This window comes from Salvelinus alpinus, chromosome 9 (assembly GCF_045679555.1).
Source record: "Salvelinus alpinus chromosome 9, SLU_Salpinus.1, whole genome shotgun sequence".
In the NCBI taxonomy this organism is placed as follows: Eukaryota; Metazoa; Chordata; class Actinopteri; order Salmoniformes; family Salmonidae; genus Salvelinus; species Salvelinus alpinus.
In genome coordinates, this window is record NC_092094.1 from 52770905 (window position 1) to 52798773 (window position 27869).

At 43.6% G+C, this 27869-nt stretch overlaps 2 protein-coding genes and 1 long non-coding RNA gene across 9 annotated transcripts; 1 reads left to right on the forward strand and 2 right to left on the reverse strand.

Annotated features, from left to right (window-relative positions):
• The first annotated feature begins 510 nt into the window (after nt 1–510).
• On the forward strand, nt 511–6501 carry rlbp1b (retinaldehyde binding protein 1b). The gene is made up of 8 exons (XM_071326651.1): nt 511–589; nt 1439–1482; nt 2170–2298; nt 2638–2842; nt 3210–3388; nt 4234–4392; nt 4631–4741; nt 5856–6501. Exons 2-8 carry the CDS (start codon nt 1471–1473, stop codon nt 5982–5984), a joined length of 924 nt encoding a protein of 307 aa, XP_071182752.1. The 5' UTR covers nt 511–589; nt 1439–1470; the 3' UTR covers nt 5985–6501.
• On the reverse strand, nt 4455–5862 carry LOC139530345 (uncharacterized). Its single transcript, XR_011666010.1, has 2 exons — nt 5065–5862; nt 4455–4757 (listed from the first exon to the last, which is right to left on the reverse strand). It is a non-coding gene; the product is annotated as an uncharacterized lncRNA (long non-coding RNA).
• Nucleotides 6502–6567: 66 nt separating the features above from the next.
• abhd2b (abhydrolase domain containing 2, acylglycerol lipase b) lies at nt 6568–26753 on the reverse strand. Of its 7 annotated transcripts, none has more exons than XM_071326648.1 (12): nt 26580–26753; nt 26107–26174; nt 25598–25828; nt 24055–24230; nt 19930–20097; nt 17836–18019; nt 15889–15981; nt 12246–12347; nt 12065–12134; nt 11653–11737; nt 9073–9270; nt 6568–8830 (listed from the first exon to the last, which is right to left on the reverse strand). In XM_071326648.1, the coding sequence occupies exons 3-12, from the start codon at nt 25810–25812 to the stop codon at nt 8814–8816; spliced, it is 1308 nt and encodes a 435-aa protein (XP_071182749.1). In that variant the 5' UTR covers nt 25813–25828; nt 26107–26174; nt 26580–26753; the 3' UTR covers nt 6568–8813. The 7 variants fall into 7 exon arrangements, with proteins under 7 accessions (XP_071182749.1, XP_071182747.1, XP_071182746.1 ...); XM_071326646.1 differs by having other exon boundaries at nt 25598–25834; XM_071326645.1 differs by having other exon boundaries at nt 26571–26753.
• Between the last annotated feature and the right edge of the window lie 1116 nt (nt 26754–27869).

Consider the following 27869-nt stretch of genomic DNA (forward strand, 5'->3'; position numbering starts at 1 on the left):
CAATGATACAATATTATAAAAACTCTTGCTTTATACACTTTACCTGGCTGCACAATGGGTGGCAGAGGGGGGGACCTGGTCCTATACAGCAAAGACAGACCTCCCACTCATATGCATGGTCATACACGTGAAGGGTCAGAGTGCCTTCAACACCGGGTCTGAACCTCCCCTTCTCCAGTGCTCTGTTCATGTTGCAGGCCACAGAGAGTATTAACAACCACTACTTTTCACTTGTTCCAAGAAGCGTTGAAATGCAATCAACTCCCTTCCCTACTAAATGCCTCCCCCTTTTCACCCCCCACCCCCCCAAACCACCTCTAACCTAAAAGTGTATCCCTACCATTACATCTCACCTCACAGCAACCCCTACCGTCACTCTAGCCCACCCTAACCCCACCTTCTCTTCTTCGATTGGCTCAGCATCATTGCCCTCTTCTGTCCTTCCCTCCTTTCCATTTTATGCTGATTATCAGAGAAATTTGATGGGCGTAATCCAGTGTGACGACACCAATCCTGACGCTACAAATGGTAGGGCCTGGCCGTCCTGCTCCACAGACTCTCGACAGCGCCCAGCTTCCTCCCTCCCCAGGTAAGGCTCGATCTCCCCGATCCGGAAGCCTCCGATGTGGGGTACCCACTGTGACCCATCTCCCTCACACCCAGGGGGTGGTGCATTCCAAATCCTGCTGGGGGTTTGGCAGTTCTGATGGACCCAGTGGAGTGTTGCTGGATTGGAGCCCAAATTAGGAAGTTTCTTTGCTCAGGAGGAAGGAGTGAAAAATTATTGGTATTTCATGACATATTACTCCCATGTTTTACAAGGCAGAGCATTGCCTTGTATGCTGGTTTGGTTGTTGAACGCTGCGGGGTTAAATCTGCTAAACACGAGAGATTTGAATACTTTGTGGTTCATAGACCATATCTCAAATGTGGACAGGCGGAATGTTTCAGCTTCCTTCTTGTGCCTAGCGGAGGACTTAAGAACCCACTGCCTATAGCTCTGACTAGCAATGGAGTCCAGTGCTTTCGCAGAGCTCTCTAGCTGACTCAAGACAGAAGTTTGAGGGAAGCTTTGATGGTTGCTCCGATGATCTGAATGCACTATGGGATCAGTTGTACAGTTTCTCCAAATTGAGTGGCTGACCCACGCCTGACCCTGTCTATACAACTGTGCTTATTCTGTCAGTGATATCGTGATTGAGTCTGGTGTTTTTATTTGATACATCCTGCTATATAAAAGAATACACAGAATCAGACATTTTGTTAATTCAGATAACGGACAAATAAGGCGCACAATCTGAAGTGTTACAAATGCTGGTGGGTTAAGATGGAGGGAGTTTAAACCTGGAGCACAATACGTGAATTGTTTATTTTGATGTTTTCCTGGAATCCAATCAATTCTCCAATTGTGAATAATTAAATCCCTCTTATTTTCCAGTGGGTACAAAGCTGCTCTAAACAACTAAAGAAATGGCTGTTGTCGTAAGTACCTCTAAGCTCCTCTCTTTTTATGCAACAGGCTTAGATGCTGCACTGTAATTACTCAAGCCATTCAGTGGTGTTTGTATCGCAGATCAATGGTCAAATGTAACAAGTCTGGGGAACGACGAATGTAGAGACATTGAGCTTGAGAGTCAGTTCTGAGAAATGTTATTTTTCATCCAGTGATGAGCAGAAAACGGAGTGCATCATCGTGTTCCTTCGGAGGATGCAATCCACAATAGATAGGCTTATTGTGTCATCATGTTCTTCCGTCACTTCCCACAGTAGGGTTACTCAAACAGCAGAAATAGAATGACACTCAATATGGCCGCCAGACAGTCCACCCATCAGGGAACGTTGACTCAAACGTCATATAACTTCCTGTGCCATGGACAATGTCAGCTCAACATTTCTCAGGCACATTAGCGCTGGATGCTGTCAATTGCTAGCATTAACCCCTAAGCAGATCTCAGCCCAGGTTAACCAGGCTTTACTGTGCTCATGTGAGGGAGATTAACTCATGCTAATACTAAAGCCCATTGATAGAGGCCTCCTTTTGGATTGTAGATTGGCGTACGCCCTGGATTAAACCTCATTCGTAAGGTAGCTATTTGGTAGTCTTGCGAGCGAATGGTGTTTTTGTTGGCAAGTCATGGTTGTGAGATCATCCACCCCTCTTCTCCCCAGAGTGGAACGTTCCGCATGGTGTCGGAAGAAGAGCAGGCTCTCAGGGCCAAGCTGGAGCGCCTCACGGTCAAGGACCACGGCCCCGTGTTCGGACCCTGCGCCAAGCTGCCTGACCACACCGTGCAGAAGGTCTGCGGTCACTTCCTCACACTGTAAATTCACTTCACATCATAAGCCCTACCTTAAACTCAAGTGCAACCACTTTTCGTCTGTCTCGTTCAACTGGAGTCCAGACTACCTGTACAAACTCTCTCTGGTCTCAAAAACAAGAACACTTAATTGTATCTTAAATTTCCCCAAAATAGCTATTTCTTTGCAAAGGCAAATTACAAGAACAAGCATGACATCATACTGTGTAGATGCCACATATAGCACAATCATCTGAAAAAATATATAGCTGCTCTTCAGTTCTGAGGTTGTAGACCTCATCTGAGGTTGACTGACTGATGCTTTGATGGTTCCCTACAGGCCAAGGACGAGCTGAACGAGACAGACGAAAAGCGGGCGTTGGCAGTCAAGGAGCTGAGGGGAATCATCAAGGAGAAGGCAGAGGCTGAGGACGACCTGGCCAAAGGGGTGCTGGAAACCTTTGGAGAGAAGCCCGACGGTATGCTGGTCCGCTTCATTCGCGCCAGGAAATACGACGTGCCCCGAGCCTTCGACCTAATGAAGGGTGGGTCCCCACAAACTACTGTACTGTGTGTCAGTGAAGCTTAGTGAGCACGTTTCCGGTCTATTTCATTGAAGCTGACGTCATGTGTTATAAATGCTTTATCTTAAAATGACAGGCAGCTATAGCCTGGTCCCAAATCTGTTGCTGTATAGCTAAGTACTGTTGGAGTTGGCAAGAGAGCATGAATAGATTTGGGACCAGGCTAAGGAAGTCATGCTATTGTGCACATGATCATTCTAAACAGTGGCATTGGAACAAAATATTAACCCTAACCAAACAACATAAGCATCTGTTGAAGTTCCTTTATGCTTAACTCCTAACTTGGCCAGACTATATCTGATCTTGATGATCCTGTGTCTGCGTTCAGGATACGTGCGCTTCAGGAGGGATTACCCGGAGTTGTTCGAGAACCTGACCCCGGAGGCTGTCCGCAGCACCATCGAGGCCGGCTACCCAGGCATCCTGTCCAGCAGAGACAAGTACGGCCGCATCGTTCTGCTCTTCAACATCGAGAACTGGGATTACGAAGAGATCACCTTCGATGAGGTGGCTACCGGGGACCTGGGTCCCCACAATGCACACATTTGAGATACATTGGGGGCGGCAGGTAGCTTAGTGGTTAGAGCGTTGGGCCAGTATCCGAAAAGTTGCTGGATCGAATCCCCGAGCCGACAAGGCAACAATCTATCGTTCTGCCCCTGAACAAGGCAGTTAACCTACTGGTCGCCAGTAGGCCGTCATTGTAAATAACAATTTGTTCTTAACTGACTTGCCTAGTTAAAAACTTTTTTTTAATCATTGGTGGTCCCCGCACGGCACTAAAAACATGACAGGACCAACATTTTCATAGATATACAGTAATGGTTGTCAAATGGGAGTTATTGATCATTGAAATCATCCCATGACAATAATAATTTGAATTGGCTCATGAGATCTGTGGTTATCAAGGGCTTCTGTCACACTCAACATGGGAAAAGAATGTGCTCAAAATCTGAAAAAAAAAAAAACTACAAATCTGTGTAGACAGGTAAAAAGGTTGCTTGGAACCAAAAATAAATCATGTAAAAATACAAAAAAAAAGGGCCAGCACTCACTTGATTACGATTTGCAATAATAGAAGCTTAGTTTTAATTCACTTTCATAGCAATATTACTTAATAGACCACACACTGGCCGTAACGTATGCCAGTGTGGTCAGTCTATTGAGTCATGTTGCTATGAAAGAGAATTAAAAACAAAGCTCCTACTATTGATAATCATAATCAAGTGAGTGCTGGCCCTTTTTTCCCATTCCTCGTCATGTTGACAACAGAAGTGTCAACGGGTGTGTGCTTCAAACGTGTGTGTGTGTCTGCGCACATGTGACTATGCGTGTATGTGTGTGCTCATCAGATCTTGCGTGCCTACTGTGTAATCCTGGAGAGCCTGCTGGAGAACGAGGAGACTCAGATCAACGGATTCTGCATCATTGAGAACTTCAAGGGCTTCACCATGCAGCAGGCCTCAGGCATCAAACCCACTGAGCTCAAGAAGATGGTGGACATGTTGCAGGTCACTTTCACACACATTCCAAAGGAATAGTAAACAGCACATTACATTATGATACAAAATAATGGATTTCAAAATATATATTTTCCGGTTATCGTCCCGGCTCTAATGCCCTGAACTTTGTTGTAGCGCAACAATTATAGTTTCCCTTTCCATTACTCGTACGTGGATGATTATTTATGGTGATAGTGGTGGTGAGATCTGTAACGAATTGAACCGCTGTTCCTCTTGTGTGTATCAGGACTCCTTCCCTGCCCGTTTCAAGGCTGTCCACTTCATCCACCAACCCTGGTACTTCACCACCACCTACAACGTGGTCAAGCCCCTCATGAAGGGCAAGCTGCTGGAGAGAGTGAGTGAAACAGGCCCTGTGAAAGAACACGGAAGAATGCATTTTAAAATTGAGCCTTTTTATAGTGAGAGGTTGGTGGGAAAGTAGTGGGAAAAAATGTGGGATAATGTCTGAAGTAACATGATAAAAATCAACAAGTAAGGAAGGTGAATGGGTTCTTAAATCGACATGTAATATACAGGTAACAGTAAATACAATAATGAAAAACTCAGTGGCCAGTTTATTAGGTACACCACCCAGTTCACAAAAATTGTTAGCTCCTACAGACTGAGTCACGTGGACGTGGTTTGCTATATAAAGCAGGCATCCAGTCATTCAGTTACCGTTCAATTGAATGTTGGGCAAAACGAGTGACCTCCGCGACTTTGAGCATACGATCATCAGTGGCAGGTGCACCGGTTCCAGTATCTCAGAAACGGGCGACCTCGTGGGCTTTTCACTCACGACAGTGCCTAGGGTTGACAGAGAATGGTGCGACAAACAAAACACATCCAGTCAGCGGCAGTCCTGGGGGCGAAAACAGCTCGATGAGAGATCGAAGGAGAATGGCAAGAATCATGTAAGCTAACAGGTGGACCACAAACAGGTAAATAACAGCACAGTACAACAGTGGTGTGCAGAACGGCGTCACGGAACGCACAACTCGTCGGTCCTCGTCACGGATGGGCTATTGCAGCAGAAGACCACACCGGGCTCCACTCCGATCAGCTAAAAACAAGTAGTAGTGGCTCCAGTGGGCACGCGATCACAAACACTGGACAATTGAAGTGGGAAAAACATTTCCTGGTCAGACTAATCCTGGTTCCTGTTGAGTCATGTTGATGGCAGAGTACGGATTTGGCGTAGGCAGCATGAGTCCATGGACCCATTCTGCCTGGTGTCAAATCGTACAGGTTGGTGGCGGTGGTGTACTGGTGTGGGGAATGTTTTCCTGGCACAAGTTCAGTCCCTTGATACCAATTGACCAACGTTTCCATGCCACTAAGAATTCAAGTTGTCCTGTAGGCAAGGGGGGGGCTGACCCGGTACTAGATGGGTGTACCTAATAAGCTAGCCACTGAGTGTATATGGTGAGAATATTTTAGTTAATAGGTTTGTCTGTCTACCAAATCAGGTGTTTGTCCACGGAGACGAGCTGGACAACTACTACAAGGAGTTTGACGCGGACATCCTGCCCTCCGAGTTCGACGGCAAGAACTCCAAGTACGACGGCAAAGCCATAGCAGCCAAGCTGTTCGACTGAACACCCCCTCTTCCCCATCCGCAACATCTCCATCTAGACACACACACACCGCCAAACAGACTCTGGAGAAAAAAATATGAAATAAAAAGCATAAAGTGTGGCTTTAGAAAACTGTGTGAAAAAAGGGGTGTGGTATTGCAGTGATTTTGTTTTCCAGTGGTTTTTAAGTATTAATACACCTTACAAAAGCACTCCCAACAGCACAGAGACTATACATGCTTGGCTCAGGCCTTATGTTGGGTTACTTAACAGCCCTAACCATCGAGCTTTTCTCTGTGCTGTGGGGGATGTGCTTTGTGTTAACCCAATCTCTGACCCAGACAGCTAGTACTAGTTAAACCTGGCAGGATCCAGTTTGCTCTATGCACCTCACGGTGATAGAAGTCCCCGTCTCCATATGTTTGTGCTTGGAGAAGAACGAGCGGTTTAATTCTCTGAATTGCTGCAGAGGCATGAGCACGTCACCACTATGTGTACAATAAACTGTATATAATTAAAGATGACACTGTTCACCTTGGCTTGTAGAATCTTTGGAAAACACAAAACATAGGTTAGCAAGGAATACACAATAAATGCAGAGAAATCTACAACAAAATAATATATTTCAAGGATACAAGTTCAAAGTCCCCCCCCCCATAAATGTATTGCGTTTTTGCACACCCTATCGGAACCAAAACACACACGATTACTTTATACATCACGCCAAGTTGTGATTCTACATTATAATGACTGAACAGCATTGTACATCTATAGGGGTTGTAAACAAAATAAAAAGGCAAACAAAGGATGAATTCCATAGAGAAAAATAGTGGAAGTTATGACATGACCTTGTTCTCTCTGCAAGGCTCCAAGTCCAGCAACTCTTCTCTCATCTACCCAATGATATCACAGTAACTTGGTTCATTTTTATACATGGAATAGAATACAGACAAGCGCAAATAAAAAGACAGAGCCCTGGATTCAATCAAAGGCGCATTGTCGACAAACGCACTGCACTGATCAACATAACCCCAAATTCCCTGACACGTGCAGAGATCACATTCAGAAGTCAGGTCAAGTGCAAATTACCTTCAAAAGTGAAGTACGTTTGTCTACAATGCGCCTTTGACTGACTCTCGACCAGAGTATTTAAGACAACTTAGTCTGTTCTCTACATCTCAGGAACCACACCATTTTTTTTTTTTTTACAGAAACAATGTTTTTTTAATTTATTTTTTAAACAACAGTTCCCAACAAATATCTCTTAAAAACAGCGAAAATATTACCTGGAAAAAGGGAAAATGAGAACAAAAAACAAAGACGCTGTCAGACTAAATTTACACAAGGTAACCCCAACCTTAATGTTCTTTCTTTTTCTTTTTTTAAGCATGGGGCTTTGCCCATATAAGGAAGAAGACCAAGTCACATGTGTTTTGGTATTTCAATTGAGGACAACTGGGGTCTACATCTGTAGCGCATACCTATATATTATTTCACAACAGCAACAAACCTAAACGTGGCTTCAATTTTAATCTTAGCTGTTGGGTGAGTTCAATGATTCAGGTAGACACACAATGTTCATGGCAAACCTTGACAGTCAGTTCCCTATCGGGTTAAATCAATCAACTCAAATAACCAATGCTCAATGGTGGGTGCGCTTGTTTTGTGTCGCCCGTTGCCCCAGGTGGGCGGAGTTTGCTCATTTTAGACCATTCCATTGGTCCTACAGTGAAATCTCCAAAACGTGCATGCCAGAATAAAGTGTCATTGACATTGCACCATTGAACATGGGCTACTCAGGCAAACCAACTGAATGACTGAAATAGCACAGTGGCTGTGAATAAGGACTTTAGTCAGTGCACTCGGCTTGTAAGAATGAACTACTTAGAAAAGGTCAGAAACAGTCCTATACTCACAACTCAAGTTACAATATATAAAAATCTATGCATTTGGTTCTCAGAAGTAGAGTGCTGTGTAGTGCAAGCCAACCATGGGAGAATTTCAGAGGCTGTTCCACCAAGTATAGAGTACAGGAGAAGGGAACTCAGAATGTCAGATATTTACAGAGTGTGGTCCTTGAACACTATGTATGCATATTGAAATGAAAATAGTCATGAAGTACTTTAAACCATTGCCATCCTTTCTTGGTTTGAAATCATTTTTTTAAACTTAATTTTTTTATGTTTGAGGCACTTTGACAATGTGAAGACAAAATATAGTATCACTAGGGCCAGGAAAGTATTGCCTATTAGCCTAGAACTAGAGCCCAGACCAGATTTTGACCCAGTTATTAAAAAGAGCTAAAGAAGCTTAACATAGAAATAAAATGTCTGTTCTAGGAATTCTATTTCTCTGCTTAACAAAAGCCTTCAGAGTTTCAACCTCCCAGAGCTCCCATTTAAAACCCCCCCCCCCCGAGTGCTATTCACCCTCACGACAACAGTACACACTCGGGAACAAACAGCTAGGGAGAGTCGGGACCAAGTAGCAACCCAAGTGTGAGAACCAAGGGGTGCTGGCTGGGACTTTGCACACAGAAGCTAAATCTCCTCTCCAGTCTTTTCCACAGAACTGACCAATAAATAAGCCACTGTGGAGGTCTTGTAGCGGTTCACCAGCATGTGCAGGTTACACAGTGTATCCACGTTTAGAGGAGCGAGTGCCATCCATTCGACTGACTGGAGTCCACGGGTAAGGCTTTCAATGAATGTCATTCGCAGCTGAATGCTGTGTTTCTCAAAGCAAAGCTATAGTCCGACAAAGTCAGGCGAGCTACTGTGCCCATAGATCATCCCCGTCCCCCTTTTGAAGAATACAGGGTTCGGCCTTCTCTCGTAGGCGTATGTGTCTTTATAAACTAGGAGTCCCTAAAAAAAAAAAAAAGTGTGAGTAACAGATAAAGTGACTCTTGATTGACAGGATGTTAGGGGAGTAGGACAGAGGAATACTGGGCGTGCGTATATTAATAATAACAATAACGTATGTGTGTACGCCTGTAAATGTAGGTAGAGTGTGAAACTTTTCCTTTAGTCTCATGGCATCCCGGTTTTATCCCTGGCAGTGTGTGTGTCCATACAACATACGTGAGCATGTGTGCGGTAAGCATTACCGTCGGCCTGTGGACAGGGTCCACGACGTGTCCTCAGGCAGGGCGGTCTGTGTCTTTCCCACTGGCATATTGCGTTGGCATAGCCCACGATAACCTTGTCCATCCAGGTGAGGGGCTGGGGAAACAGCACAGCCCCCTCGAAGAAGCCCAGGTGACCCCCGTGGAGCGTCAGGGCGAAGATCACATTCTGCTTCTTTTCTGACGGGTGTGGAGAAAGAGACGGTGATGCTAACAGTTAGCATGTGGTGGTGTCGTTACGTAAACAATGGCTTATGGTGGATGCTGATACTACTGGTACTAGGTAAGATGCCACCAAAGTGGTATTGGGGTGCAGAGGAGTATTTCTGTCCGTAATAAAGCCCCTTTGTGGGGAAAAAACTCATTCTGATTGGCTGGGGCTGGCTCCCCCGTGGGTGGGCCTGTCTCCCAAGTGGGTGAACCTATGCCCACCCGTGGCTGCGCCCCTGCCCTGTCATGTGAAATCCATAGATTAGGGCCTAATGAATTTCAATTGACTGATTTCCTTATATGAACTAACTCAGTAAAATGAAAAAATGTGTTCATATTTTTGTTCAGTATAGATTAGGTCATTGCACTCTTACTCGAACACAGTAAACACGATGCAAAACACCTCGAATGGTAGATGTAACAGTGCAAGTCGATGAGGTAATGAATTAGACATTGCCAATGTACTGACGATTCATTGGTTTATTTTTGTGCAAGCTCGCAGGTAGCCCTTTCTGGCAGAGCCTCGAGTTTCCTCACAGATGTGTGACTCCTTCGCCTAATCTCCTTTCCATTTCTGCCACCCAACACTCTCAGCCCTGACTATCTCCGTCTTTATTTCTCTCTCGTAACTTTTAGTCAGTGCAAACTGAACGCAAGTGAGGCTCAGATACAAATCAAAAACGTGTACGGGACAGAAGTATAGATTATATCAAACGTGCAGCACACTGCTTTTCTATTCAAGCCGCAACCCAGTCTTTCACTCTGGCCCAGGTGACACCGTTACAGAAACACTAGTGACCAGAGTAAATAATACAACAACCGTCAGTAAATAACATGGCCACAGGCCTGCCCTGAACAGGCATGGGCCTGTATTTACAAAGCATCTCAGAGTAGGAGTGCTGATCTGTGGCCTGTCCATATCATCTTATTCATTATGACTTCATTATGATATTATCCAAGATCAGCGTCTGTCTCTATGTAAAGTACATACGGTTAGTGGTGAGGTGGTAGCAGCTGACCTGCGATTAGCTCTCCATATGGAGGAAGCACACGCACACAAACACACGGGCCAGTTAAAAAAGGCAGCTCATCGGCGCTGAGAGGGAGCAGAGAGGCACACAGCAGAGGCAGCTGGTGCCGGCCGTGCAGCACAGCGCTGGCTGCTGAAAGAGCCCAGGCAGACTGAGGCTGGCTGGCTTCCCGACTGACCTCCAGATACAGACAGACAGCGCTAATGGGATTAAGTGCTGGCCTTTAAGGCCAGAGAGACGATGAACTGGAGTAACACTGACTGAACCCATCTACCTTTATTAGAGAGCATGACTCACCCTTAAAATCGGGTTGTGTGCGACTACATATGGTACATGAGGCTACTTCCATATCCGCGTCTATGCAGTTGTCCAATACAATAGGTTTGTTTGCACTCTAGTAGCCTTTGGTGGTGAGGATAGCCTGTATACCATTTATGGGACACCGCCCACAACACAGTCCTCTATGGAACATGCAGGCCAGGCGTAGAGTTACAGGGCCTAAGGCAGGGCTCTCCGATGCTGTTCCTGGAGTGCTGCCCTCCTGTAGGTTCTCAATTCAACCCCAGATGTAAATAGCCTGATTCAGCTTATCAACTAGCTAATTATTAGAATCCGGTGTGCTAGATTCGGGTTGGAGTGAAAACCTACAGGTCGGTAGCCCTTCAGCAACATGGTTGGAGCGCCCTGGTCTCAGGGGAAGTAGATACCAGCACCTTTCTCCTACAAGCCCTGTGGCTGTTGATTTACACACTAAAATGGGGGTCGGGCCAGTGACTCCCACCCACTGAGGCAGACAAATTCTTAAAATGTGGGCGACACATGGCGCACGCAACAAAAAACAAACACACCCTATAAATAATACCACAGCACAGGGGATCGCATGGCCATGAAATATTCAAAAAGACTGTCTGGGCAGGGAGACGCTGCAGAGAAGGATTTATCAACACTTAGCGGTCAACACTTAAGCAGAGAAAGGAAGAAGCGGCTAAGTTGACGTGACCCTGGTGTTGATTGAATAATTAATTGCGCTACTACTAATGACATTGCACATCGTCACAATGTCCAGTGTAAAAGGATTTTGCATTAAGCCAAATGTAATCAAATAAGAATGCTCAGTACACGTTTATTGGAGGTGATTTGGCCATAAATTGTGAACTTGGTGAGCGTGGCCCATTTACGCCCATCAATTTTTTTGGAAGACATCCTTTCCCGGCTACTAAAACTGCTATCACTCACTATGAATTAATAATTGGTATTAATGAATCAATAAAATGTGATGAGTACTCAATTAGTTACAACTCTTACTGAATGGAGCTAATACCTGCGAGTGTGCGTGGGATGGTCAGAAGTGACCGATGGACCAGAGGGTCATCTGAGGAGTTGACCAGCAGTAGAGGCACATTGATCTGAAATAGGATTGTCATCATCACCCCCATTCACCATCATCATCATCATTAAGTTTGAAAATCACTTTGTAATCACTCTGGGCTAGGTTTCTCAAATCCTTAGTAGCTAAAATAGTCAAAAGAAAAATCTCCACAACCCAGACCGACAACCACATTAGTGGAACAATTATAAAATCAATATCTGACTTCAAATCTTCGAGCAAAATTTGTTCAATTAAGCACTTTGTGTGTCTATAGGAGACTTGAGTCTGGGTCGTCAAGAGCAATAATGTACTACTTCAGCTACGAAGGCTCTGGGAGACTCAGGCCTGGTCCGTGTTCACTCACATTGTGAATGTAGTGTACGCAGCTTTCCTTCTCGTAGTACTCTTTCAGCGTGTCGTGACCATGGAACTTTCTGTGAAACGTATGAACAAAAAACCCATCAGGTTATAGCAACAAGGCCACAATTACTAAAGACAAGATTATTTCAAGATGGCCACCACAGTCTGAGAAAGCTGGCTGTCACCTCATGATATTGTCATCGATCTGCATGAGGGAGGTAGCTGTGTACAGTCGGCTCAGGTCTGCGTCCTCCATCTTGCTCGAGTTCATCCCAAACAAACTGCCCCTGTCAATCAGAAACAGTGTACAGGTGGTACACAATGTATGACGTAAAATAAATTCCTGCAAAAAATTCACTCCAACTCATCAGTATCAGAAATATAACTTACGAAAAAAATATTGCAGTATGCTGAAAATACTGCGTCCAAATGTTTTTTTACTGCAGTAATTTTGCAGTGCGACTGCAGTACCAGTGCAGTATACTGCAGTTCAACTTTAGTTATTCTGCAATTACGGTGTCCAAAATACCAGTCGACTGCAGTTACTGCACTTCTACTGCAGCGTCAAAACGGCAATATTTTTTGGAATGGGTGTTAACAGACAATGCCAATAAAGTCAGACTCTAAGTGTCAAATATATATATATTTTTTTGTGGTTTAATATATCTCGAAATGTATAGATGAAAGATTAATTTGCCATTTGGGTCACTTCAAAGTGATACAAATGAAGGTTTTACGAATTATAAGTACAGCAGCTTTATTTACAAATTGCAGGTCAGATTTCTCCAGGTAATTTTGGCACATAGGTCTATTGATAATTTACCTTGCGCACATTCTATCGGTTCCTCTGATCCATCCACAACAGCAGCAAATCAACACATACAGCATCTAGCTATATCCCGCTCAATACAAAATGAGACTCATTATTAAATGAAGAGTTGAGTGACAGAATACACATGTAATTTAGGGACAGTACGTTATTTATAATGAGGGACACCTGGAGAAAATCAGACTTCTGAAGTGGGCACAGGTGAAAAGACAGCCATTATAATAAGAGCACTGTATGAATCTCTTATTTGCAGACCGCGAAAGAAACACAGTCTAAGTATGGGGAAGGTGGGTTCTACTAAGCTATATGGAATTATTTTTTTGTTTTTTTTATATTTAAAAAAAGGGCATACTAAGGATCATTTAGCTTTTTAATTAAACATTTAAAAAAATACCCCTTTAAATATATATATAAAAAATATTGAAACATTATTTGTTGAAAAAAAAAAAAAATGTTGGGGCCTTATCGCTTATTAGCCGAAACAAACACATTGAATAACAGATTCACTACATGGAACAACCGACCAAATGAATTCAAAAGGCACTGTTGAATGACTGTATAGCCTAATAAGGGATCTTTCGTTTCATCATTATTTAAATGTCATTTTATACAGTCTAAATGTGCAATTTATAGGCATGTTGTTGAAGTGTTGTTGAACTGCTAAGCACTCCTGCCAGTCTGTAGCGTCACACAAATGCTTCACAATTGATTTCTTAAAATGGCTGGCTATAGCCTTGAAATAAAGATCATAAAATATAGCCTAAATAATTAATAGGCTACCTGGCTTGCCGCCAACTCATTTAGAGTTAGTACGTTGTTGAGTAGCCTGTTGATAGAATCACACGTCACTTCTCAAGCAAAGTAAACACTTTGTCTCCTCGGCTATAGGAGGATGTAGTGCAGCCGCCGAATGTCAGAGACAAACCAAAGATATCCAACCCATATGCGTCGGAGTCACTTCTTTCCCCGGCCTTTTACAGCTTGTTTGTAGCATAAAGCTAGATATATATATATATATATATATATATATATATATTTGAAACAGTATATATAGTACCACTCAAAAGTGTGGACACACCTACCCAATTTTTTTTTTTTTTTTTTTTTTTTTACTATTTTCTATATTGTAGAAAAATAGTGAAGACATCAAAACTATGAAATAACACACATGGAATCATGTAGTAACCCCCCCCCACAAAAAAAGTGTTAAACAAATCAAAATATATTTTAGATTTGAGATTCTTCAAGAGTAGCCACCCTTTGCCTTGATGACAGCTTTGCACACTCTTGGCATTCTCTCAACCAGCTTCACTTGGAATGCTTTTCCAACAGTCTTGAAGGAGTTCCCACATATGCTGAGCACTTGTTGGCTGCTTATCCTTCACTCTGCTGTCTGACTCATCCCAAAACGTCTCAATTTGGTTGAGGTCGGGGGATTGTGGAGGCCAGGTCATCTGATGCAGCACTCCATCACTCTCCTTCTTGGTAAATAGCCCTTACTTGGAGGTGTGTTGGGTCATTGTCCTGTTGAAAAACAAATGATAGTCCCACTAACCGCAACCAGATGGGATGGTGTATTGCTGCAGAATGCTGTGGTAGCCATGCTGGTTAAGTGTGCCTTGAATTCTAAATAAAACACAGTGTCACCAGCACCACACCAGAACACCTCCTCCTCCATGCTTCACGGTGGGAAATACATATGTGGATGCGGAAATCCTCCGCTCACCCACACCGCGTCTCACAAAGACACAGCGGTTGAAACAAAACATCTCCAATTTGGACTCCAGACCAAAGGACAAATTTCCACCATTCTAATGTCCATTGCTCGTGTTTCTTGGCCCAAACAAGTCTCTTCTTATTATTGGTGTTCTTTAGTAGTGTTTTCTTTGCAGAAATTCAACCATGAAGGCCTGATTCACACAGCCTCCTCTGAACAGTTGATGTTGAGATGTGTCTGTTACTTGAACTCTGTGAAGCATTCATTTGGGCTGCAATTTCTGAGGCTGGTAACTCTAATGAACTTATCCTCTGCAGCAGAGGTAACTCTGGGTCTTCCTTTCCTGTGGCGGTCCTCATGAGCCAATTTCATCATAGCGTTTGATGGTTTTTGCGACTGCACTTCCAAAGTTCTTGAAATGTTTCATATTGAATGACCTTCATGTCATTAAAAGTAATGATGGACTGTCATTTCTCTTTGTTTATTTGAGCTGTTCTTGCCATAATATGGACTTGGTCTTTTATCAAACAGGGCTATCTTCGGTATACCACCCCTACCTTGTCACAACACAACTGATTGGCTAAAAGTCATTAAGGAAAGAAATTCCACCAATTAACTTTTAACAAGGCACACCTGTTAATTGAAATGCATTCCAGGTGACTACCTCATGAAGCTGGTTGACAGAATGCCAAGAGTGTGCAAAGCTGTCATCAAGGCAAAGAGTGGCTATTTGAAGAATCTCAAATATAACATATATTTTGATTTGTTTAACACTTTTTGGTTACTACACGATTCCATATGTATTATTTCATAGTTTTATTGTCTTCACTATTAATCTACAATGTGTGTTTAATAGTGAAGACTCGAATGAGTTGCTGTTCTAAAACTTTTGACCGGTAGTGTAAATTAGAATTACCTTTTACTGCTGTAATGTTCATTGCAGACTCCACTTGTAAATTGTCATTTTTATACAGTAGGGAAGCCTGCATGCTTGTTATAGGCTACAAGCGAACAAGAACACCAGCTGTCTGATACTGATGGAAGGGTGGCTGGCCCAGCGGCCGCTTGAGAACTATTATAATTATTATGACGTCTTATCTGGGTTCGTTTTGTCGTAAATTAGTCTGGCTTGAAGCATGTAGCTCGTACATGAACCATTAGGCCAATTTATTTAGGATTTCTGTCTAGGTCTTATTTTAAAGACTGAACATTGCATAGGGACTATGACAGTAGTGATATGTGTACTAACTACTGAGACGTGTGTTTTAGCAGCTGTATGTACCGGTGGGAGAGGATTATCTTCTTCATGTTGTCTGCCATGAGAAAATTATAGAGCCTCCGACACTGGTCCCACTGTAGGAACGTCTTCTGGGCCCTGGATTAACACACACGAGAGCGAGTGAGCGAGAGAGCCAGTCAATTACGGCACCAAGTCAATACCACACAATGAGTGGTTCTGTTATTGTGCATGTATTTCTACAGTGCCTTCAAAAAGTATTCATACCCCTCGACTTATTCCACATTTGTTGTATTACAGCCTGCATCAAGTCTGGCACCAACAGGATCTTGAACAGCTTCTATCCCCAAGGAATAATACTGATAAATAACTAGTTAACCTGAGTATCCTCGTTGAACTTTTTATTTTTGCACTGCCAGTATGCACACTCACAGGGCCCTACACACACATTTATACTGACTACACACACAAGCTGCTGCTACTCTGTTTATCTTATATCCTGATGCCTAGTCACCTTACCCCTATACATTAACACACAAAAGCATGTGGACACCCTTTCAAAATAGTGGATTTGGCTACTTCAGACACACCCGTTGCTGACAGGTGTATAAAACTGTAAAGTTTGGTGGAGGAGGAATAATGGTCTGAGGCTGTCTTTCATGGTTCGGGCTTGGCCCTTTAGTTCCAGTGAAATCTTAACACTACGGCATACAATGCCATTCTAGACGATTCTGTGCTTCCAACTTTGTAGCATCAGTTTGGGGAAGGCCCTTTCCTGTTTCAGCATGACAATACTGTGCAAAAAAACGAGGTCTGTATAGAAAAGTTTTGTCAAGATCAGTGTGGAATAACTTGACTGGCCTGCACAGAGCCCTGCCCTCAACCCCATCGAACACCTTTGGGATGAATTGGAACGCCAACTGCGAGCCAGGCCTAATCACACAACATCAGTGGCCGACCTCACTAATGCTTGTGGCTGAATGGAAGCAAGTCCCCGCAGCAATGTTCCAACATCTAGTGGAAAGCCTTCCCAGAAGAGTTGAGGCTGTTATTTGATGTGTATGTGTCCACATACGTTTTATCATGTAGGGTATATGTGGGTTGACTGATCAGGGCAGGGGAATGTAAGTGCATCCTGTCTGTTTAATGAACAAAATAAACTATTGATTAGATTTGCATGACGCAGCCAATTAGGCTTCATAGATCAGTAGCATAATTTACAAAATACTTGCTATTCCATTCTTTTGAAAATACACTTTATTAGTCAATGAAATAGACGTATTTGTGATTGCGTATATTCAATGGATTTATTCAAATAGACGCTCCCACCCACATCTACACAGCCCTACTACCATGCAATCGGTGCTGGCATGTGCACAGGAGGTATAAAAGGCTTATGCCGGGCCTGTTTGAAAAGAGGTCATATTAACATTGGCCTATTTAAAAAAATATATATTTTTAAATGTTGTTAACAGGCAACATACAGTAAATCCTATGTGAAAAGTGTATTTATTAGTGGTGTAAGCACTTTGGTAGCACTTAATGCGTGGGTGTGGTTTGTATAAACAGGTAACGGGCATATGTGATGGCAGGTTTTTAATAGCCCGAGTGTACTTACTTTAGACTATTTGCAGTGCACATGAACAGTGTTGGTGTCTAAAAGTGAATGGGGAAACAAGGCGTTTGGGGTCTATGCGAAACAATAGCAGTCAGTCACTGAGGTGGTCACACGCGCGTTTGTGTGGTGCTCTGAGTGGGATTAAAGAGATGCGGACAAACAAAAGCTACATGGGGTAAAGTGGTGGCCATGGCCTAACTATGGGTACGAACAAAGAGAGGCCAGACTGGCTGCCTGCCTCTTCCACAAATACTCACGGGCGTGGATCTAGACACACGCATGTTCGCATGTAGCCGAATCACAGTATCAACAACGTTCTACTTGACAGTGTAGTGGCTGCCGTTTGTATAAGGCTTTATTTAAATTCCACTTACCGGAGTGCGCTGTATCCCTGGCAGACACTGACGCAGCACAACACTCTCTCCTGGTTGATCCTGTTCTCCCCCAGAAACTTACACACAATGTTCCCCCCTAGGCTGAAGCCCACAACGATGAGCAGTGTCTGGGGGAAGGCCCGCTTGATGGAACCTACCATGGCTGCAAACTCCCATGTACAACCTGGAAAAGGAAATCACAGAAATTTGTATTTTGCTTTTCAACCAAATGCACTGAGATGTAGAAAACAAATCCCAAGGGATTGAAACCCAGGGTTGGCCACGGTGTAGTGCCCTTGGATAGATTTAGGGGTTAGGGGCCTTGCGCAAGGGTATAACGGGTGGCGCAGTCTCCCGGGTGGCGCAGTGGTCTAGGGCACTGCATCGCAGTGCTAGCTGCGCCACCAGAGTCTCTGGGTTCGCGCCCAGGCTGGGCTGGGTTCGCGCCCAGGCTCTGTCGCAGCCGGCCGCAACCGGGAGATCCGTGGGGCGACGCACAATTGGCATAGCGTCGTCCGGGGTTAGGGAGGGTTTGGCCGGTAGGGATATCCTTGTCTAGGTATGTAAAAAATAAAAAATGTAATAAAAATGTATGCACTCTACTGTAAGTCGCTCTGGATAACAGCGTCTGCTAAATGACTAAAATGTAAAATGTAAATGTAAGATGGCATCTAGGATACAGATGCCAGCAACTCTCCGGTTACCGGCTCACTCCCCACCAGATTTTCCAGCTGTACTAGGGATTCAAACCGGCAACCCTTCAATTGCTGACCTGCCACCTAGTAGCAGTTAAGACGGTGCAAGTTACAGGTAAATGCAATACATTTATTAATTAACCAACTTTTCCACATCAAGCTTTTACTTGGAAAACTCCACAGGTCACACGTAACATTAATTCAGTCACAGGTGTTTCCAATCATGTCCGGCTGTCGCAGACTAATTAGAAGTAGACCAAAGTCAACTTCAACTAAATGTCAAATATTGCAGATGGATTGTAGCTTCCATCAACGTAGTTGTCCGCATCATTTCCAATCCCCCATATATTATTTTTTGTAAACACAGTCAAAAGTTTGGACAGACCTCATTCCAGGGTTTCTTTATTTTTACTATTTTCTACATTGTAAAATAATAGTGACAACATCAAAACTATGAAATAACACATGGAATTCAAAAGTTTGACGCGGTGAAGAGACGACTCCGGGATGCTGGCCTTCTAGGCAGAGTTCCTCTGTCCAGTGTGTGTTCTTTTGCCCATAATAATCTTATTTTTATTGGCCAGTCTGAGATATGGCTTTTTCTTTGCAACTCTGCCTAGAAGGCCAGCATCACCTTTGACGTTGAGACTAGTGTTTTGCACGTACTATTTAATGAAGCTGCCTGTTGAGGAAATGTCTAAGTGACCCCAAACTTTCAAACAGTAGTGTATACACATATTATATATCTAAATACAGACTTTTTAAAATATATAGAATTATTATTTTCAGCTAACCCTACCACCCCTCCCCTAATTGGAGTAAACTAATGGACAACACTTAGGCTTTTACTTACAGCTCATACACACACTACACACCTTTTTACAGACACTTTCTTCCTCTACCCTCAACCTCTCTTATCCATTTCTGATGTCCATCCAGTTTGATTTCTATTTGCCATATATTTCTAACTGTGCTGAACCTATATACATTTTACAGACACAGTATATTATACATTCGTTATCTTGTTATTAGTCTGACCCTTCAGCTCCATTCAACTCCACCCATCTATCTCTTAACACCATCCATATTGGATTTCTATTTGACATATATTTTTACAACTGTGCTGTGAGGCTTCACAAAGCTTCTGAACCTTTCTATTCTCATTATTCCTACAGATTGTAAATGAAAGATAAACCATTATTATATTTTTGATCGATTGACTATGACTTTTCAAAAATCACCCAGTAGTGCTTTCTGCAGAGTTGGCTCCAGGTAATTGTTAGAATTCTTCAGCCATTCCTGAACCTGTGACCAAAAACAAGCTACATATGGACAGTTATATTATTAAAAAGGACAACAATATGCGTACTTAACAGAGCCCTGGCCCTGTCGGTCTTACCGTAGGTGAACATGCGCGGCGAGGTGAGCTCGATGTTGGGCAGGGACCCCAGATGGTTGAGAACAGCACACCTGTACCCCTGCCTCTGGGAGTGATTCACAAAGGTGCGGATGTAGTGCTTCTCGCTGTGGTTACCAATCCCCGGGCAGATCACCATGGTGATGTCATCTGTGGAGTAAAAACACAGTAAACACACAGGTGATAAAGGAGAGTCCGTGGGTAGGTGGTGTTAGGGCAAATTAAAGGCCAAAAAGCACGGTATTCTATGTGCAACAGGGGTCATTAGTGCACACAATGTTCATTAGTGCACACAGCGGAACGTGCTTTAAAACATTTTGCAACAGGAAATTAAAATTTGCATTGGACCAGTCCTGGTAGTCCTTCCCCGTTTCAGTCCTTTTCTTCTGTATGGTGCCTAATGAACAAGACCAAGGAGTAGGGTTAGGTGGTATCCAGACTTTCAAACCGCTCTTTACCATACCGGGGTATAGGGTATTACTCGCAGTGCACAAAAGGGGCGCCATTTCTTTCCAAATGATATATTTTTCAACGCACAACACGTTTAGGCAGCAGGGGCCTCTTCTAACAGCTGCTTAAAATTGCACAACATTCCCGCATGCGCAATTTCTGAAAAGTCTGCACAACAATATTAAGATTTATTAACTTGGCGCACGCCATACATACGCATGTTTCCCCAGTTATAAATCAGACCCGTCGTAAAACTGTGCAAGCGTGAACGAGCATTAAAACTCTGCCTGGACAAACACCCTCCTTTAAACTTACGGTGACAATGACACCCTTTTATTTGCTGTATAAATTGGAACTATTGCCATTCAAAATGTAGTTAATCAATAGATTGGGTTTCTATGTCCTGCCTTGGTATAGGCCCTGAGATTAAATAGGCAATGATGTCGCACTCCTATCGCACACCAATACTGTAGCCTACACATACTGTCAAATATTTTACACAAGCTGCAAGTCTATTTACTGAGTTGGCAGAATGCTTTAATCTTTAGCATTAACTTATGCTGCATCTGGCAAAGGAGTCAGTTTCTGAAAGAGAAAACAATGGCAAATTATTGTGGACCTGGCAGCACAACAATGTTTTACATCGACTTTTCCCACAACCTAGATGATGGACTGCCCGCCAATTCTGAAGCATTGTCTAGGGTAGGCAACTTTTTTTTCTTCTGGGGGGGAGGGTGCAATAATCCCATGGGCAGCGCCATTTATAATATACACAGTCGAATTTAACAGGTGAACAGTTTCTATTTTACATTAAGGTAGGCTTATGTATGCTACAGCCTACTTCAATGTAAAATAGACTGTTCACCTGTTAAATTCGACTGAATATTATAAATAGCGCTGCCTATGGGATTGCAAAACTTGAAATACATTTAGCGAGTCTATTTACTAGACTACTAGGTTCAATTAAATGAGAGCTGCGCATGGTAATTTTTTGTATGGCTACTTCGTAAATATGAATCCATCACGGCCAGAAATGGTGAGGAAATGTTTATGCAACTTATGAAAACAAAATAGGAAAAATATGAAATATCTATATTTTTTATAAAAAGATTTTCGCTCCTCACTGACGGCAAATGGCTGCATTCTCGTTAATATGAGTTTCTGTTTTTTCTACGAATAAGCTTTTCACCATATCCGCATTTGCACAAAATACTTGCCAGCTTGCAATACAATATTTCAACCACTAGCAGAGATGTGTGTACACATGGCCTGAAGTTTGCGAGGAGGTGAGCACACTCTCTCATCAAGTTCAAATTTTGCGTGAAAATTGGTGCGCACATATTTGGGGGGGGGGGGGGGGGGTAATATATCGTGTACTTACAAACAGTTTATAAATGAGGCCCCAAGAATCTTGATGCGCGAGGGGATTGATGGCCTCCGCAGTAACCAAGAAGCTTGATCTTGCAGGCTAGCCACTTAGCTAACAAACCAAATGCATGGCTGAAGCGATTATTACTCATACCGTCTATAAAAATCATACCGTCTATATTTCAAAATACCCCGGTATACATAGTATACTGTCCAAGCCTACCAGGGAGTCACTGCACAGATAAAGGGTGTGTGCTACTCTTTCCTCAGGGGCACCATCTTGCTAATGGTCTCAAACCCAATTAGATACCCCAGGGCAGGTGCCCAAAAATGCAAACACTACGAGAGGATTAAAAAAAAAAATTAAAAAAAAAAAGTGTTCCCTTGACATACATTATTCAAGATAAGGAAACAGTGGACACCAACCAAAGCCAATTCCATTCATTGCACACTAGTCGCAGACCTGTTGGATTAAACCTCATTTTGAAGTGCCACTACACTGAGGACTTGAAGGGATGCGGACAGTATTGACCACAGCACAGCTGTTTTTGTAACCCTAACCAATAGGCTGAGTCATGCCCGATCACAGATACAGTATATGGCATGTGGTACATGACCAGACCTGGGTTGAAATACTATTTGAAATAATTTAAAATACTTTAGCTGGGCTTGATTGAGCTCGTCTGGCATAATTGAACCAACACAATAATTGCAAAAGTGCAAACCCCACCCATCTACAAGTCACCTTTAGAATAGATAGGATCATGTTTAAGGCTAGGCAACTTACATTGAAGAACTTCTCTCCCTTTGAGCCAAAACGCAGCCCGAGATCCGCTGGTAAAGCACTGCTGACCATTCCAAAAGTCTAAGTTGAAAAGCAAAGGAGACCTGGCATTTGCCATTAGGTTCCCTAAAATGGAATGGTCTTTGGAATGGTCTGCCAGAGGAGATCAGGCTTGCAGATTCAGTGCCTCTTTAAATCCCCCCTGAAAACGCACTTATGCACTTGATGCGAAGCACTTTGTTAACCTGTTATCGAAAAGTGCTCTATAAATAAAGTTATTCATATTCAAGCAAACACCACAAGTATTTGAAAGATTTCAAATAAACTCGGAAAAAAAAAGAAACGTCCTCTCACTGTCAACTGCGTTTATTTTCAGCAAACTTCCCTGTAACGCACATCGTTGAGATTGCCTGCAATGACAACAAGCTCAGTCCGATGATGCTGTGACACACCACCCCAGACCACGACGGACCCTCCACCTCCAAATCGATCCCGCTCCAAAGTACAGGCCTCGGTGTAACACTCATTCCTTCGACGATAAACGCAAATCCGACCATCACCCCTGGTGAGACAAAACCGCGACTAGTCAGTGAAGAGCACTTTTTGCCAGTCCTGTCTGGTCCAGCGACGGTGGGTTTGTGCCCATAGGCGACTTTGTTGCCGGTGATGTCTGGTGAGGACACGCCTTACAACAGGCCTACAAGTCCTCAGTCCGGCCTCTCTCAGCCTATTGCGGACAGTCTGAGCACTGATGGAGGGAATGTGCGTTCCTGGTGTAACTCGGGCAGTTGTTGTTGCCATCCTGTACCTGTCCCACAGGTGTGATGTTCGGATGTACGGATCCTGTGCAGGTGTTGTTACACGTGGTCTGCCACTGCCATCCTGTCTCCCTGTAGCACTGTCTTAAGCGTCTCTCAGTACAGACATTGCAATTTATTGCCCTGGCCACATCTGCAGTCCTCATGCCTCCTTGCAGCATGCCTAAGGCACGTTCACACAGATGAGCAGGGACCCTGGGCATCTTTCTTTTTGTGTTTTTCAGAGTCAGTAGAAAGGCCACTTTAGTGTCCTAAGTTTTCATAACTGTGACCTTAATTGCCTACTGTCTGTAAGCTGTTAGTGTCTTAATGACCGTTCCACAGGTGCATGTTCATTAATTGTTTATGGTTCATTGAACAAGCATGGGAAACAGTGTCTAAACCCTTTACAATGAAGATCTGTGAAGTTATTTGTATTTTTACAAATTATCTTTGAAAGACAAGAGTCCTGAAAAGTGGACATTTCTTTTTTTGCCGAGTTTAGTACTTGAACCCAGGTCTGTACAGGACGTGGTACAGTACATGACACTGAATATCTCGGAGTAGGGTGAAGCTGCCCCAGCCGAGATGCTGATCTTGGGTCATTTTTGCATTTCCTCACTAAAGGTTAAGGTTAGGATTGGTGCAGGGGAAGCTGAGCCTAGTTCTGCACCTAGGGGAATATTAACCCTGGAGCAAATATCTCACCTCCAGTGCGGTGGTCCCCCAGCGACTCGAAGAGGTCAAAGGTGGCAGTGGCCCCATCCTGCATGAGGAGGTACTTGCGCACCCCACAGGGGTTTGGGGAGCTGACACGCCCCAGCTTCCCATACAGGGCCGTCTGGAGGTGTCCACTCTTCCCCCACAGCAGCGGCGGTTCGTACCTGTGTGAATACACAAACGGGCAAGAGTGGATGTGTGAGAGCCAAAGTGATGTAAGAGCAGTAATGTCAGTGCCTTGTGGAACATTTTGTGTTGTGAGCATGGTATGAAATCCCAGTGGCGACCGGGGGACCCATGGGGCGGCACACAATTGGCCCAGAGTCGTCCGGGTTATGCCGGCAGGGATGTCCTTGTCCCATCGAGCACTAGCAACTCCTGTGGCGGGCCGGGCGCAGTGCACGCTGACACGGTCGCCAGGTGTATGGCGTTTCCTCCGACAAATTGGTGCGGCTGTCTTCCGGGTTAAGTGGGCATTGTGTTAAGAAGCAGTGCGGCTTGGTTGGGTTGTGTTTCGGAGGACGCACGGCTCTCGAACCTTCGCCTCTCCCGAGTCTGTACGGAAGTTGCAGCGATGAGACAATTGGATACCACGAAATTAGGAAGAAAAATAGGTATAACAACAAAATGTAATCTAATTTGCAAATAACTCTGGATCCTAGCTGTGCCTCTGGCATGGTCTTTCCATCTCATGCAAAGAAACACAACCGTTTTAAGTAACCTCCTTTCCCCACTCTGTGACCAGGCTTTGGCCTGTAGGATCAATTATATATCACTGGTAGCAAGACATTAACATCTTCATGTCTCATGGAAGCCTTTCACATTTTACAGCCAATATGCCTCAATGAAAAACAGCTGCCTATATCCTTTAGTTAGAGAGTTTATCTTTAAAAAAATGTATTTTATTCAAGTAAAGACAGTGTAATTTAGCCATGCTAAGTCTGCAGTGTGGTCCATAGTGTAGCTGTTATGTAATTGCGATGTGGCTGTAAAATAATACAGTGTTAATAGGACACCTACTATACCCACACACAGGGCATCTCGATTGGCTGGACAGCCGTTGACTGATGCAGGGAGTGTTGAGGACTGGTCTAACAGGGAGGTACTGTGAGAAGGGCACTATCGCGACTGGGTTGAAAGTGATTACGACTCAGGGGGAAAGGAAAGATTAAGGATGTTTATGAAAATGGGATAGTATGTCCTGTAGCTACTGTACATGTGGGTTTATGAGTATGAGCTTGTGACTGTGTGTGTGGCATGTACCAGTCTGCTCTGCAATTTGATATTGATACCATAGTCACAACAACATAACATGTTCCAGGAAGCACTGCTATTTCACTTACAAGTGTGTGTGCTTGCTCTCAAGTAGGCCTATGTGTGCGCCGGTGCATGGGAACAGTGGACACGGTTTGCGTCCCAAATGGCACCCCATTTCCTATACAGTTTATTACTTTTTACCGGGGCTCTCTATAGGTGATCGTGGCTGTGTCCCAAATGGCATCCTATCTGCTGGGTAGGTATCAGTACTCACTCTTTGGTCAGGATGGGGCAGGACTTGAGCAGATAGCGATTGAGGGGCGTGTCCCGATAGGTGATGTCAGGCGGGGCCGTGGGACTCTTCAGATTCAGACAGCGCACCAGGAAATAGAGCACCGTTGCTACGGCAGCCAGCTTCATGCCCTCAAACATGGCTGGCATCTCGGGGGCAATGGTGTGGACATCACCTGGCTCCAGGAGTGCACTCATGGTTGACAGAGAGGACCTATGTCTAGGCACAATTAACATATGATCACAACAGCAACACATCTAACAGTACAACTGGCCATAGCGTGGCCCCCCCCCAGTTGAAATGGTCTAGAACCGCCACTGGTGCAGAGGGCATATAAAGAGTCACATGCAGTCATAGCATTGATACATCATGTAAATTAGAGCGTGATAAGAATAATGAGATCAAATATGACCACAATAAGGCTGATTTGAAGTCCACAAACAGCAGAAAGAAACGAAGTCGATCAGACAGTGTCAAACATTTTTGCCCACCTTGCCTCTGTTCAATAACTAATGATACTCAGTCACCCCCTGGATATGCATTTCAGAATCTGGCAGCGCTGGAAAAGAGGAACAAAAAGTCACCCAAATAGAAAACTGTCAGCATATTGTTGAATGCAAAAGTCTCATCTGTTTGACTTTCTGTAGATACAAATTACATTATAAAACAGTATCATTGTACGAATTCCAATCATTCAGACGTTATTATTTAGCAGTGAAGTCTGCCAGTTAATGTTTGTGTTAGAGTTGAATTTGCGCGAGACAACTCATTCTACGCTTACAATCTAGTCTAGAATAGGATACATAAATGTTACCCACTTTTGATACAGTGATACATACAGAAAAAGTAGACTGCCCTCTGTCAGCCGACTCCCTCATTTCAGCACACACGCAGTAGCAAATGTTTTTGTAAAAAAGCAAGCAAGTCAGCTGGTTAGCAACCATGCACAACATACCATTTTTACCTCGAAGATATTTCCGAGCTATCGTCCGAATCAGTGTCCTTACATTAATGTATACAAGCTGTTTTGCTCTCTGTGCACATTGAACAGCTGTTCGGTGTAGCCACGGACTGTTTACTACAGCTGAACAGAGTTGAAATACGCGAGCACCTAGCAACTGCAGCCTGACTTCCTACTGAAGAAGAGATGATTTACATATAGCTATTTTTATTGGAGCTCAGTTACGGCTACGTCACATGTTGGGTAATTTCGGTGCCCAGTTTTGGGCGACGGCGAAGTCGGCTCAAAACAAAAGCAAAGTGGCTTGAGCACGTGGAGTAATGAGTAGTATTCTGTGTTTTACTAGCACAGCGCTTTATTTGCCTTGCCAATGAAACTTGTTTGAACATGTATTTTATGGAAAAGAGCTGTATGCTTCTGAACGATACACAATGCTGCCTTGTTAACAATATGACCGAGCTGCGCATATTCCTGTTCGATTTGAGAAGGGCACTCACCGTTTTCACGTCACGGGCTAATGCCCTGTGCACTTATAGAACTACATTTTTCGCTAATAACATGATACCTATGGTATTCACCATCTATAAAAAGGTGGTCATTGATAAGTATACATAAAAAGTATTTTGTTACGCCCAGTTGGATTATTATTTGAGATGCATATTATATTTTACTGTAGTCCCCTTCAATGTTTTCCATATTGTCAGTACTTCCTGAGAAGTATTTGTAGTGTTGTAAATCATGATTTTACAATGGATATATATAATAACCATTTAATCTTTCATGTTGCGCTACTTGTATACAGCACTTACAATTTCACAAAAAAATGTCACAAGCTCCTGAGTGACGCAGCAGTCTAAGGCACTGCATCTAAGTGCTAGAGGTGTCACTACAGACCCTGGTTCAATTCCAGGCTGTATCACAACTGGCCGTGATTGGGAGTCCAATAGGGCGGTGCACAATTGACCTAGCGTCATTAGGGTTTGGTCGGGGTAGGCTGTCATTGTAAGAATGTTCTAAACTGACTTAAATATAGGTTAAATAAAAATACCACTTAAGCGATAACACCAGAGAAGCCGGTGTTTGGAGGATATATTGGCACGGTTGTTGTTTTGTAGAGGGCCGGCAAACCGTGTCAATATGTCCTCCAAATACCGGCTTCAAGGGCATTATCACTTTTATACAAGGGGTTACCAACATATTCAAATAATGATTGACATATTTTCATAAACAAGGTTATTTTGATGAATGTATTCATACTATTTCATTCTTCCATGAGATACAGTGCATTCGTAA

Coding starts and splice junctions, on each gene's coding strand:
- rlbp1b (XM_071326651.1), top strand. Junction 3,389..4,233: donor AAGAGATCACCTTCGATGAG/GTGGCTACCGGG, acceptor TGTGCTCATCAG/ATCTTGCGTGCCTACTGTGT. Junction 4,742..5,855: donor AGGGCAAGCTGCTGGAGAGA/GTGAGTGAAACA, acceptor CTACCAAATCAG/GTGTTTGTCCACGGAGACGA.
- abhd2b (XM_071326648.1), bottom strand. CDS start 25,812: ATGAGTGCACTCCTGGAGCCAGGTGATGTCCACACCATTGCCCCCGAG. Junction 12,348..15,888: donor AAGATAATCCTCTCCCACCG/GTACATACAGCT, acceptor TCTGATTGACAG/GGGCAGTTTGTTTGGGATGA. Junction 12,135..12,245: donor ATCGATGACAATATCATGAG/GTGACAGCCAGC, acceptor TACGTTTCACAG/AAAGTTCCATGGTCACGACA.